This window comes from Octopus bimaculoides, chromosome 7, assembly GCF_001194135.2.
Source record: "Octopus bimaculoides isolate UCB-OBI-ISO-001 chromosome 7, ASM119413v2, whole genome shotgun sequence".
NCBI classification, from domain to species: domain Eukaryota; kingdom Metazoa; phylum Mollusca; class Cephalopoda; order Octopoda; family Octopodidae; genus Octopus; species Octopus bimaculoides.
Genome location: NC_068987.1, coordinates 74,960,985 through 74,971,137, shown reverse-complemented (window position 1 = coordinate 74,971,137; position 10,153 = coordinate 74,960,985). Strand labels below are relative to the sequence as shown.

General features: G+C 37.6%; 1 protein-coding gene across 4 annotated transcripts in view; it reads right to left on the bottom strand.

Moving 5' to 3' along the window:
* Nucleotides 1-727: 727 nt before the first annotated feature.
* Nucleotides 728-10,153, bottom strand: part of LOC106878148 (membralin) — a 79,808-nt gene continuing 70,382 nt past the window's right edge. For 3 of the 4 annotated variants that reach the window (XM_014927275.2, XM_014927278.2, XM_052969762.1), the window contains exons 6-11: nt 9,117-9,217; nt 6,774-6,831; nt 5,746-5,829; nt 4,261-4,393; nt 3,663-3,762; nt 728-2,329 (exon numbers count right to left, since the gene is read on the bottom strand). In XM_014927275.2, the coding sequence (XP_014782761.1) occupies nt 1,589-2,329; nt 3,663-3,762; nt 4,261-4,393; nt 5,746-5,829; nt 6,774-6,831; nt 9,117-9,217 (1,217 nt within the window). In that variant the 3' untranslated portion in view covers nt 728-1,588. The remainder of the gene's footprint in view (nt 2,330-3,662; nt 3,763-4,260; nt 4,394-5,745; nt 5,830-6,773; nt 6,832-9,116; nt 9,218-10,153) is intronic. The other variant, XM_014927277.2, reaches the window with a different exon arrangement.

Below are 10,153 nucleotides of genomic sequence, written 5' to 3'. Positions count from 1 at the left end.
CAATTTATTTTGTCCGAGTTATTTATTAATTAGGAGAAAATAAATACATATAATAATATATATATATATATATATATACATACAGGTGCAGGTGTGGCTCTGAGGTAAGAAGTTTGCTTCTGCATTCAGTCCCACTGTGTGGCACCTCAGGCAAGTGTCTTCTACTATAGCTTAGGGCTGACTAAAGCCTTATGAGTGGACCTGTGTGTGTGTGTGTGTGTGCGTGTGTGTGTGTGCGTGTGTATATATACATGCACGCACACACACACACAATGGGCTTCTTTCAGTTTTCATCTGCCAAATTCACTCACAAGGCACTGGTCCGCCCATGCTTATAGCAAAAGTTATGGGGACAAACACAGACACAAACACACAAATATATACATATGTGTGTATATATATATATATATATATATATATATATATACACACACACACAAACAAAACGAACTTCTTTTGGTACCACCCAACGTGCTCTAAGCTGCATGGTTGTAAGATGAGCTTTTTAACCACACAACCATGCCTGTAGCTATGAACAAGTAGACACTCATACAAATATTGTATCTCAATTAAAATAAAGATAATGAGGTAGTGAAAGAAGAATGAGAAAAGGGAACAAACTATTAGGGAGAAACAACATACAGACAGACATAGATAAAATAGATACAAATATTGCATTTGTATTGATAAAGTCATCAATTCAAATAATAATATCAACAACACAAAATAAATTCAATATAATATGTATATATGTAAAAAACAACAAAATATTTTTGGAAACTATGTTATTGTCTTCAAATGCCAAACATTACATCTTAAAATTCATTCTGTTGAGAATTGGCACAGGACTTCGGTGAAACGCGATTCTATCAAGGTGGAATAATGTAAGAGGATTGAATATATTATCAGTGTAAGAATAGTGTTTTATATATATATATATATATATATATATATATATGCACACACACACACACACACAAATATGTTTGTGTATATACACATAAACATATATACAGAAGTGTGTATATACAAATATTACACATAGGTACGTGTGTGTATGTGTGTGTACACACACACCGCACATCAAAAACATTTAACACATATCCATACAGCGTGCATGCACACACACACATACATATAAACACTGATTTGCTTCCCCTCTTACTAATACCAAAGATCTAGAGTTTTACAAAAAAAATAATTATCGCGCAAAAAAAAAAAAAAGGAATTTCTTTTCATCTTGTTACAAATTTATATCAAATTTGTTTCCATGGGAGAAAGGTTAAAATTGTGAGAATGTTCTCATTTTATTTTGACACCTAAAATTAGGGGCCAGAAAAATATGAAGTTCAAACTAGGTGTGGGTTAAGAGAGGGGACTTAAGGAGAGAGAGAGAGAGAGAGAGAGAGGAAGGCAAAGAAGTTGTGGATCGAGGAGCAAAGAATTAAAAATATACAGAGTAGCAATTCCTGATAAGGATATAAGCCTTCTTTATTTAGTATCTCTTGTCTTTTTTTAATTTTTATTTTTTAATTTGTTGTTTTTGTAATTGTTAGGATTTGTGGTTGAAAACAAAGGTGCGAAGAAATCAATCAACCATTTCAAAGTTGGAATCAACGGAAGAGGTTCGGTAAGGGCCTGTGTTTTCTGGCTCGACTTCTTGAGTCCAGACAGCCTGCAGTCTTTCCTGTGTCTGCTGCATTCGTCGAAAGTTCAGAAGTATGTTACGAAATACGTTTGATGGCCTATGCCAAGAATTACGAGAGCGCTGCTGTGTTGCAAACAAATTACTATTGCCTCCCATCGGAGTAGATGGTGCCTGAGGCACTGACAATGATCGGAATATACCTCGGTGAGTTAAAGAACGACCTGTGCTTTCTCCAATACCCTGAGGAGCTATATGACTTATCGATCTCTGACTAAAACGTGCCATTGGTGGCATCGAGGAAGTATTTTCTTGTGTTGTGTTAGAGTCTGAAAAAGGAGAGTCTGGTGTACTACTATTACTGCTATTACTACTACTACTACTATTATGACTGGTTGTTGTGGTCATTGAAGATAGTTCAGATTCAGCTAAGTTGTCTGATGCAGTCTGCTGTGAATGACCATCTGGTTGGTCTTCTTGCACTTGACTGGAGCGACTGTTTGTGTTTTCCTCAGTGTTGCTAGCACTACCATCAGGAGGGCTGGAGTGAGAGCCTTGTTGGTGCTGCTCAGAATTATTTTGGTTGACTCGAATACGTGCTTCTAATAGTATTCCTTCATAAATTTCTGCTTGCTGTTCAATGGCTGGTAATTCATAATGGTGAAAGAAAAATACCATAGTATGCTGGAAAACAAAAAGAACAAAAAGACATGCATCAATCCGTATTCTGCAAAACACATTTTAGTAAACAAATAAAATTCTTTTACTACTTTCAGTAGTACTACTTCAGACACGCTGAGGCACAATCAATGATTAGGTTAATTATATCAATCCTAAAACTCTAGTATTTTATCTGGTATTCATTTTATCAACCTCAGAGATAGAAGATGAAAGGCAAAGTTGATAGGGCACACAAAGAGATAGCCAAGACAGATACAGAAAAAAAACCCCCATAAGCTATTTTTCATTTGAGGCACCAAATATCCCATTTTATGTCAATATAGTTATGTAGTTCCTCTACAGTAAGAAACCTTTCTGCTTTGGACCCTTCTCTCATTTTATCGACCTTTTGCCCCTTATCTCTTAGCATGAAGTTGTCTCCCACAGACACACACCAATGGGGTTCAAAGTCTTGCAAACAGCATGATACCCTTGCTAATGCCGGTGGCATGTAAAAAGCTCCCAATGCTGCGCAATGGTTGAAAGGACATCTAGCCATTGAAACCATGCCAAAGCAGACACTGGAGCACAATGCAGTCCTTGGGCCCATTGGATCTAAGGATCTAATCAAACCACCCAACCCATGCCAGCATGGAAGATAGACATTAAACGATGATGATATACATAGCCTCAACAGTTTCTCTCTGCCAACTTTCTTTTCAAAACTATGGAAGAAGTCACTCACCTAACTTACTATACACTAGGATTGAACACACAATGCCATGATTTCTTCATATGAAAAATAAAACTTCTTTATTTTTATTTTTTATTTTTTTCCAAAATTTTTTAATGCAGCACCAGTGACCTTCGCAAACTCACTAAGACTAATAAAACTGATGTACATCTCGAATATCTGACTTGTGATTCCTTGTAACCCAGTTTGATGTTAGTAGCAGGAGGTGGGAATCTCGAAATTTGGTGCTTGCTGAGGCACCAGATATGCAAACTAAAGAACAAGTACTGAGTTTCTGCTGCTAAAACATCTCTCCAAGGCTTTGCCTACGAAGCCCAAATACAGAACTATTTGGTAGTAGGTCTCAACTTATAAACTTTTACCACATGTACTCTCTGAGAAACTTTAACACAGCACAAAGGTGAATGCACGAGGAATCAGCATGGCAAGAGATCATGCTGGAAGCCTGGACTGAGCTTTTGCAACAGAGTGAACCCTTACTAAAAGAACTCAAGGGCCATGAAGTGGTGTTAAACTAGGCAGTATGTTGGGTCTGCCACTCAAAATGAATTATTGATGTTATATACAAATAGAAATAAAATGTTTCATGTGAGATGTACTTACCTGAATAAACAGCCAGGAGGTGAACAGTGCCAGCCCACTATACTGACCATTGAAACGATAATGGTATGCATAGAAAGCAAAATGGTACAAATAGAAGAATCTGGAAGAATACAATACAAATATAACTCACAGTGGTTTTCAAAAAGTTAATTTTTAACAACAACAACAAAATCATGTCATTGTGAAGTAAATTCATTATATATAAATAAGTTTGTTGTTAATGGCAGTGAAAATAACACAGAATTATCACTATGACAGGCTGTTGATCAATTAATATGCGAGAGAGAGGTGGGAGTTAAGTATAGTTAGAATATATGATCTGTAAATCCCATTACCAGATAATAGATGTTAGGGATCTTTTCTGAAGATTAGGGTCCTAATTCTGTTAGACGCAGTCTAAGATATTAAGAAATTATAAGGATATAAATCAATCTTTCTTCTAAAACAATCTCAGACTATTAACCCACCTGACAGCAGAAAGATCATGATTTCTACATAAATTCACTCCAGTTTACAACGATAAAAATTAGTACAAAATTTTAATGACTAAAGCAAAAAAAAAAAAAAGGATGTAAAAGAGAAAAACAAAACTGCTTACCTTAGCCAATACCTTTTACTTATACGGGTATGACAACAGACAGCATCGTATTGATCAGCCACCCATACGATGACAATGATGTAGAAGGCTGTGGTGGTATCATTGAAGAATTCAGACATTATTGCTTCCATACCTGGGTACAAATGAAACAATAACATAAGTAAACAAGTGACAATAACTCAGGTAACAGCAATAGGGACGATTTAATGATAGGCAACACAATACCCAAACTCAACAAGACACTTTAATAAAAGGAAATAACTATCAGAAAAAAACTACCAGTGTTTTTCCTTGTTACTATATATATATATATATATCAGCATTTGAAGTCCACTTTTCTATGCTTGTAGGAGTCAGACAGAGTTTATTGAGGTATATTTCCTATGGTCGGATGCTCTTCTTGTTGCTAATCCTCATTTGTTTTCAGGGAAAGTAATATTTTCCTTTAGCTAGACATGTTTTTCGTGGAAGATTGCAAACGACCTCACTTGTATGGTGACGATGATGATGCTCATTTACAAATATCATGTGATGTCTTGAAAGGGGTGTGCATACACGCGCACACGCACACAATGGGTTTCTGTCAGTTTCCATCTACCAAACCAACTTACAAGGCTAGGCTTTGGTTAGCCTGGGGTTACAGTAGAAGATACTTGCCCAATATACCATCATGCAGAATCAGTCATCACTATTTGTATTCAGAGTGAACATAAGAATGCAACATCAGCTCATGCTTCACTCCATATCTGTGGTTTTCCAGCAAAGCATGAAAGGACTCTTCAACCTACAACTTCCCTCCTCTCCAAATTAGACCTCCACAAACTTTTTGGTTTCAGATGTTGGCTCTGAATAGCAAACTAGTTTAGAAGCCAGAAGAGATAGCAGGAAATCTGTACAAGAAATGCATGCTGTCCCTGGAAACATATTATTAGAAAGAGTACTGGGAGTAGTGTATCAAGAGTGGAAGGAGCTAGTTTGAAGGAGACAAGTCTCATTTAATTGTAAGTAAAGCAATAAATTAGTTTTTTTTTTCTTTAAAATATATGGTTCCTTTTTCGACAGACCTCATATCTACATTACTGAAAAAGTCACATCTCTTTTGTGTGTGCAAGTGTGTATGCTTTGACCTTCATGTTCAACAATAGTTTGAAGGGCAATAACCTCTGACATCATATTTGTAATGGTGTCTGTGCTTGTGTAGGGTTTCCTAGAAATCAAATGATTTACTTTGGTACTCCCAAACTGGCAGAATCGTTAGCCTGCCAGGTAAAATGCTTTGCGGCATTTCGTCCACCTTGACATTCTGAGTTTAAATTCCGCTGAGGTTGATTTTCTCTTTCATCCTTTTGGAGCCAATAAAATAAGTGCCAGTTGAAAACTGGGGGTGATGTAATCGACTCATCTCCTCCTACCAAACTGCTGCCTTTGTGGCAAAATTTGAAGCCATTATTAAAGACTGGAATGACTGAGGTGATGTCTACTTACCAACAAGTGCCAGAATGACAGTTAGCAGAGGTGCTGCTGGGAAGGCTATTGTTACATTCATCTCCAACATCTGAAGAAGATCTACTGAAAAAAGAGACGTTTTTAAAAAATTAAACAAATAACCTCAAATGAGAAATAGAACATCAAGGAATTTCACCTCTTAGTTTCTAACATGAGAAGGTGGTATATTTAGAATTTTCTCAGGAGTGTCAATGGCAAGTCTTTTGCATTTGTAAGTTGTTCCGGATTTGGTGATTGTAGTAAGACATTTAAGGAAGTAATGGCGATTACATTGAGAAGGTTGAATTTCTGTGTAGAAATTCCACACAGAATGAAGACTCATGCATTGGCTTAGTCTATCTTATTCACCTCTACAGATGACACCATGCCAGTCATTGAATCATGCAAGAATAGACCAGATCCATACACACACACACACACACGTTCTCTCTCTATCTCTCTCTAAATATTACAACATCAAGGCCTGAGCACAGCACTTATTTTCAACAGGTATTTTGTTGATAGCATTAAAAATATAAATGCCAGCACAGAATCTTATTGAGTAAATATGCCATTTGATAGCTAATGATAGAGATTTTACATGACCATATGACCTGATAGAAATAAGAGCCAAATCTTCCTCAAATCACAACCAAGTATCTTAGGAAGTGATGACCTACAACTGAAAAACAACACATCCACTAACATAAACACCATTACCCATTATGAGAACAGCATCTATATGCCCATTTGACCTGCTGTAAATAGCAGCCAAAAAAATAAGACAGAATATATTGAGGAATGCAGCTATAGATGTCTGAATGTAAGGCAAGATGATCATGAGAAGAAAGTTTTTTATCATAGGTTTACTAGATTAGGGGATGATCTAGGTATCAATAAATTACTTCAGTTAAGTCATATTTTATGAGAATGAACTGCAATATGCTATCTCCACCGCTTCAGGGAGGATTGATAAAATCAGAACTGGCCGAGGATAGAGAGAAAGCAAAATATATTGACTGACTTACCTATAAACATAAAAATCTGTCGATGTGAATATCGTAGGAGGGTTGACACAGATACTGTCTGTTGAGAGAAGGAAACATACAATATTTAAACAACCTCAAAAGCATAAATAGATTTGAGTATAAAGTGCTGAACTACTAACTGCATGGTCATGAGCTCAAACCTTAACTATAGCAGCTGTTTAGTTGCACTTCAAGCTGCTAGTATGAAAGAGTTCTACTCTTCACAGATGACTAATTAAAGGTTAGAAGAGCACTATCTCTCCGACATGATACAAACGTCCCAATTTATAAATACTATCTAGATGCAGGCATGGTTGTGTGGTTGAGAAGCTTGCTTCCCAACCATGTGGTCTTGGGTTCAGTCCCACTGTACAGCACCTCGGACAAATGTCTTTTACTACAGCTCCAAATCAACCAAAGTCTTAAGAGTGGACTTGGTACATCATCATCATCGTTTAACGTCTGCCTTCCATGCTAGCATGGGTTGAACAATTTGACTGAGGACTGGTGAAACCAGATGGCTACACCAGGCTCCAATCTGATTTGGTAGAGTTTCTACAGCTGAATGCCCTTCCTAATGCCAACCACTCTGAGAGAAACTGAAAGAAGCCTGTTTTGTGTGTGTGTGTGTGTGTGTGTGTGTGTGTGTGTGTGTGAGTGAATGACCCATGGTGGTTATAAATGAGCATCAGTGCCATATAAGTGAGGTTATTCAATCCCAGTCTTCTGTAAAACATGTCTAGGAATGGGGAAAATATTACTTTGCTTGGAAACAGGCAAAGGTTGGTGATAGGAAGGGGCATCCAACCAGAGAAAATCTATCTCAACAAATCTTTTTTGACATTTGCAAGCACAGGAAGTGGATGTTAAATGATGAGGATATTCAGATCCTACTGATACACAAATAAGGATCTTGATCAGTGAAGAAAACTCAGTGTAAAAATTGCTTTAGCTGAAAAATTTTGGTTCCAGAAGCATCAGTTCTGCCCAGAGAACCATTGTTAGATAATATTAAACCAGACAGGACAAATGTTCATGGACACCCCTTCCAAGTAGTGGTCAAACAAAGAGGTGAGTGAAGATGTGAGTTCATTCACTAACATCATCATCATCGTTTTAACGTCTGCTTTCCATGCTAGCATTGGTTGGACAATTTAACCAGATGGTTAAAACCAGGCTCCAATCTGATTTGGTAGAGTTTCTATAGCTGGATGCGCTTCCTAACGCCAACCACTCCAAGAGTGTAGTGGGTGCTTCTACATGCCACCGGCACAAAGGCCAATCAGACGGTACTAGCAACGGCCACGCTCTCAAAATGGTGTATTTTATGTGCCACCTGCAGCAGGCGCTAGTCCAGCAGCACTGGCAACGACCTCGCTCGAATGTCTTTTCACGTGCCACCGGCACAAGTGCCAGGAAGGCGACGCTGGTAACGATAACGCTCAAATGGTGCTATTTACGTGCCACTACTCATACCAATATCTAATAAGGACATTGTCAATTAAACATATACATACAAAAAAAAAAAAGTTATTAACATGAAACTATTAACCAGATAGCTTTATATTATTTTATATTAACCCATATCAAATCTCAATAGAACACATGCTTGGCCAAAAACTGTTTCTACTTAATTCAAAAGAAACCACCACTGTACATTCAGTTGACCCACACAAACCACATACTACTTCCTCTACAGTTCTACACATACCAACCCACTATATTTCTTACAATTCTATAAAAACACTGTACCCACTCAAGTCTCACATACCACTGTATTTCCTCTACACTCATATTTCCTACAGTTCTACATCAATTGTTCCAATGTATTTTTCAGTCTTTTTCCCCATCTACACCAAAACCCTAAAATAAACACAACACACTTTTCTTTTTTCATTTTAATTCCTCTAACCCCAGAATGAGACAAAAGTGTAGCTGTTTGGATGTTGACAATTTAGTACAGCTGACTGAACATTCACCCTGTTTGGAGACGGTACTTTTTGGTGCAGGAGGAAAACACATGCAGAGAGAGAGAGAGAGAGAGAGAGAGAGAGAGAGAGAGAGATAGATAGAGAGAAAGAGAGAGAGAGAGAGATTAAAACGTCTGATGTCAAAAAAGCTATCACTGAATTAGTGAAGCCAAACAGGTGTCAAAAAACAGCTGTGCCAAAATGTCTTGTACTCATCTCACCCAAATCAAACTTAAACTAATCATCACTGCTCTGTCCAACAAGTGTTTGTATTAGCTGTATGTCCTTTTAGTCTCAGAAGGATGCTATGTAAAATAAAGAACTGTTCGTGCACAGGAATAAATAGCAAGGTAGCGTATAGTAAGAAACTTACAAACAGAAACATAATGAGCGCAGCAGCCATGTAAGAAGAACGAGTCATCCACATACTGACAAACTTGTAGTGTTCTCCTGTTACTACATTGCGTAGGAAACCTGCAGAAAAGACAAGCAGAACAGATATTAAACATGAATAAAAGCATATACTCATTATAGGCCAACAATATAGAAGGTTCCAGTGGCATATTCCATTAGAAACAAGAGAAGACATTTGCCAATACAACAAAGTTCACATGTTCCATCTTTGAGAAGGTTTGGACCAAGCATTGGTTCAACACTCCTCAGCAAATCAATTCCCCATGTCTATTTTTGCCCCATAGAACAATTTATGATCAAGAGCATTCCAGACATTACTAATTCATTCTTTCCTCAAACATAGTAAATCCAGGACTACATTAACCAACAAACCTTTCCTTATTGTCCAGATTAATTCACCCAACATTCTCTAAAGTGTCTTTTAATTTTTTTTTTTTAGGGTGGTAGGATGTGATTGCATATGTGGGTAAGTAATGCTTAAGGGTGTTAAATACCCCAGCTTTGCATAGTTAAACTACTGACTTGTAGTGAGGGTCTCATTAGGCTAAAGGCTGAAACTGAAATAACACTAGGTGCAGGTGTGGCTGTGTGGTAAGAAGCTTGCTTCCCAACGACATGGTTCCAGGTTTAGTCCTACTGCATGGCACTTTGGCAAATGTCTTCTACTATAGCCTTGGGGCAACCAAAGCCTTGTGAGTGGATTTAGTAGACAGAAACTGAAAGAAGCCCATTATATATATATGAGATATATATATATATATATATCATCATCATCATCATCATCGTTTAACGTCCGCTTTCCATGCTAGCATGGGTTGGACGATTTGACTGAGGACTGGTGAAACCGGATGGCAACACCAGGCTCCAGTCTGATTTGGCAGAGTTTCTACAGCTGGATGCCCTTCCTAACGCCAACCACTCAGAGAGTGTAGTGGGTGCTTTTACGTGTCACCCGCACGAAAACGGCCACGCTCGAAATGGTGTCTTTTATGTGCC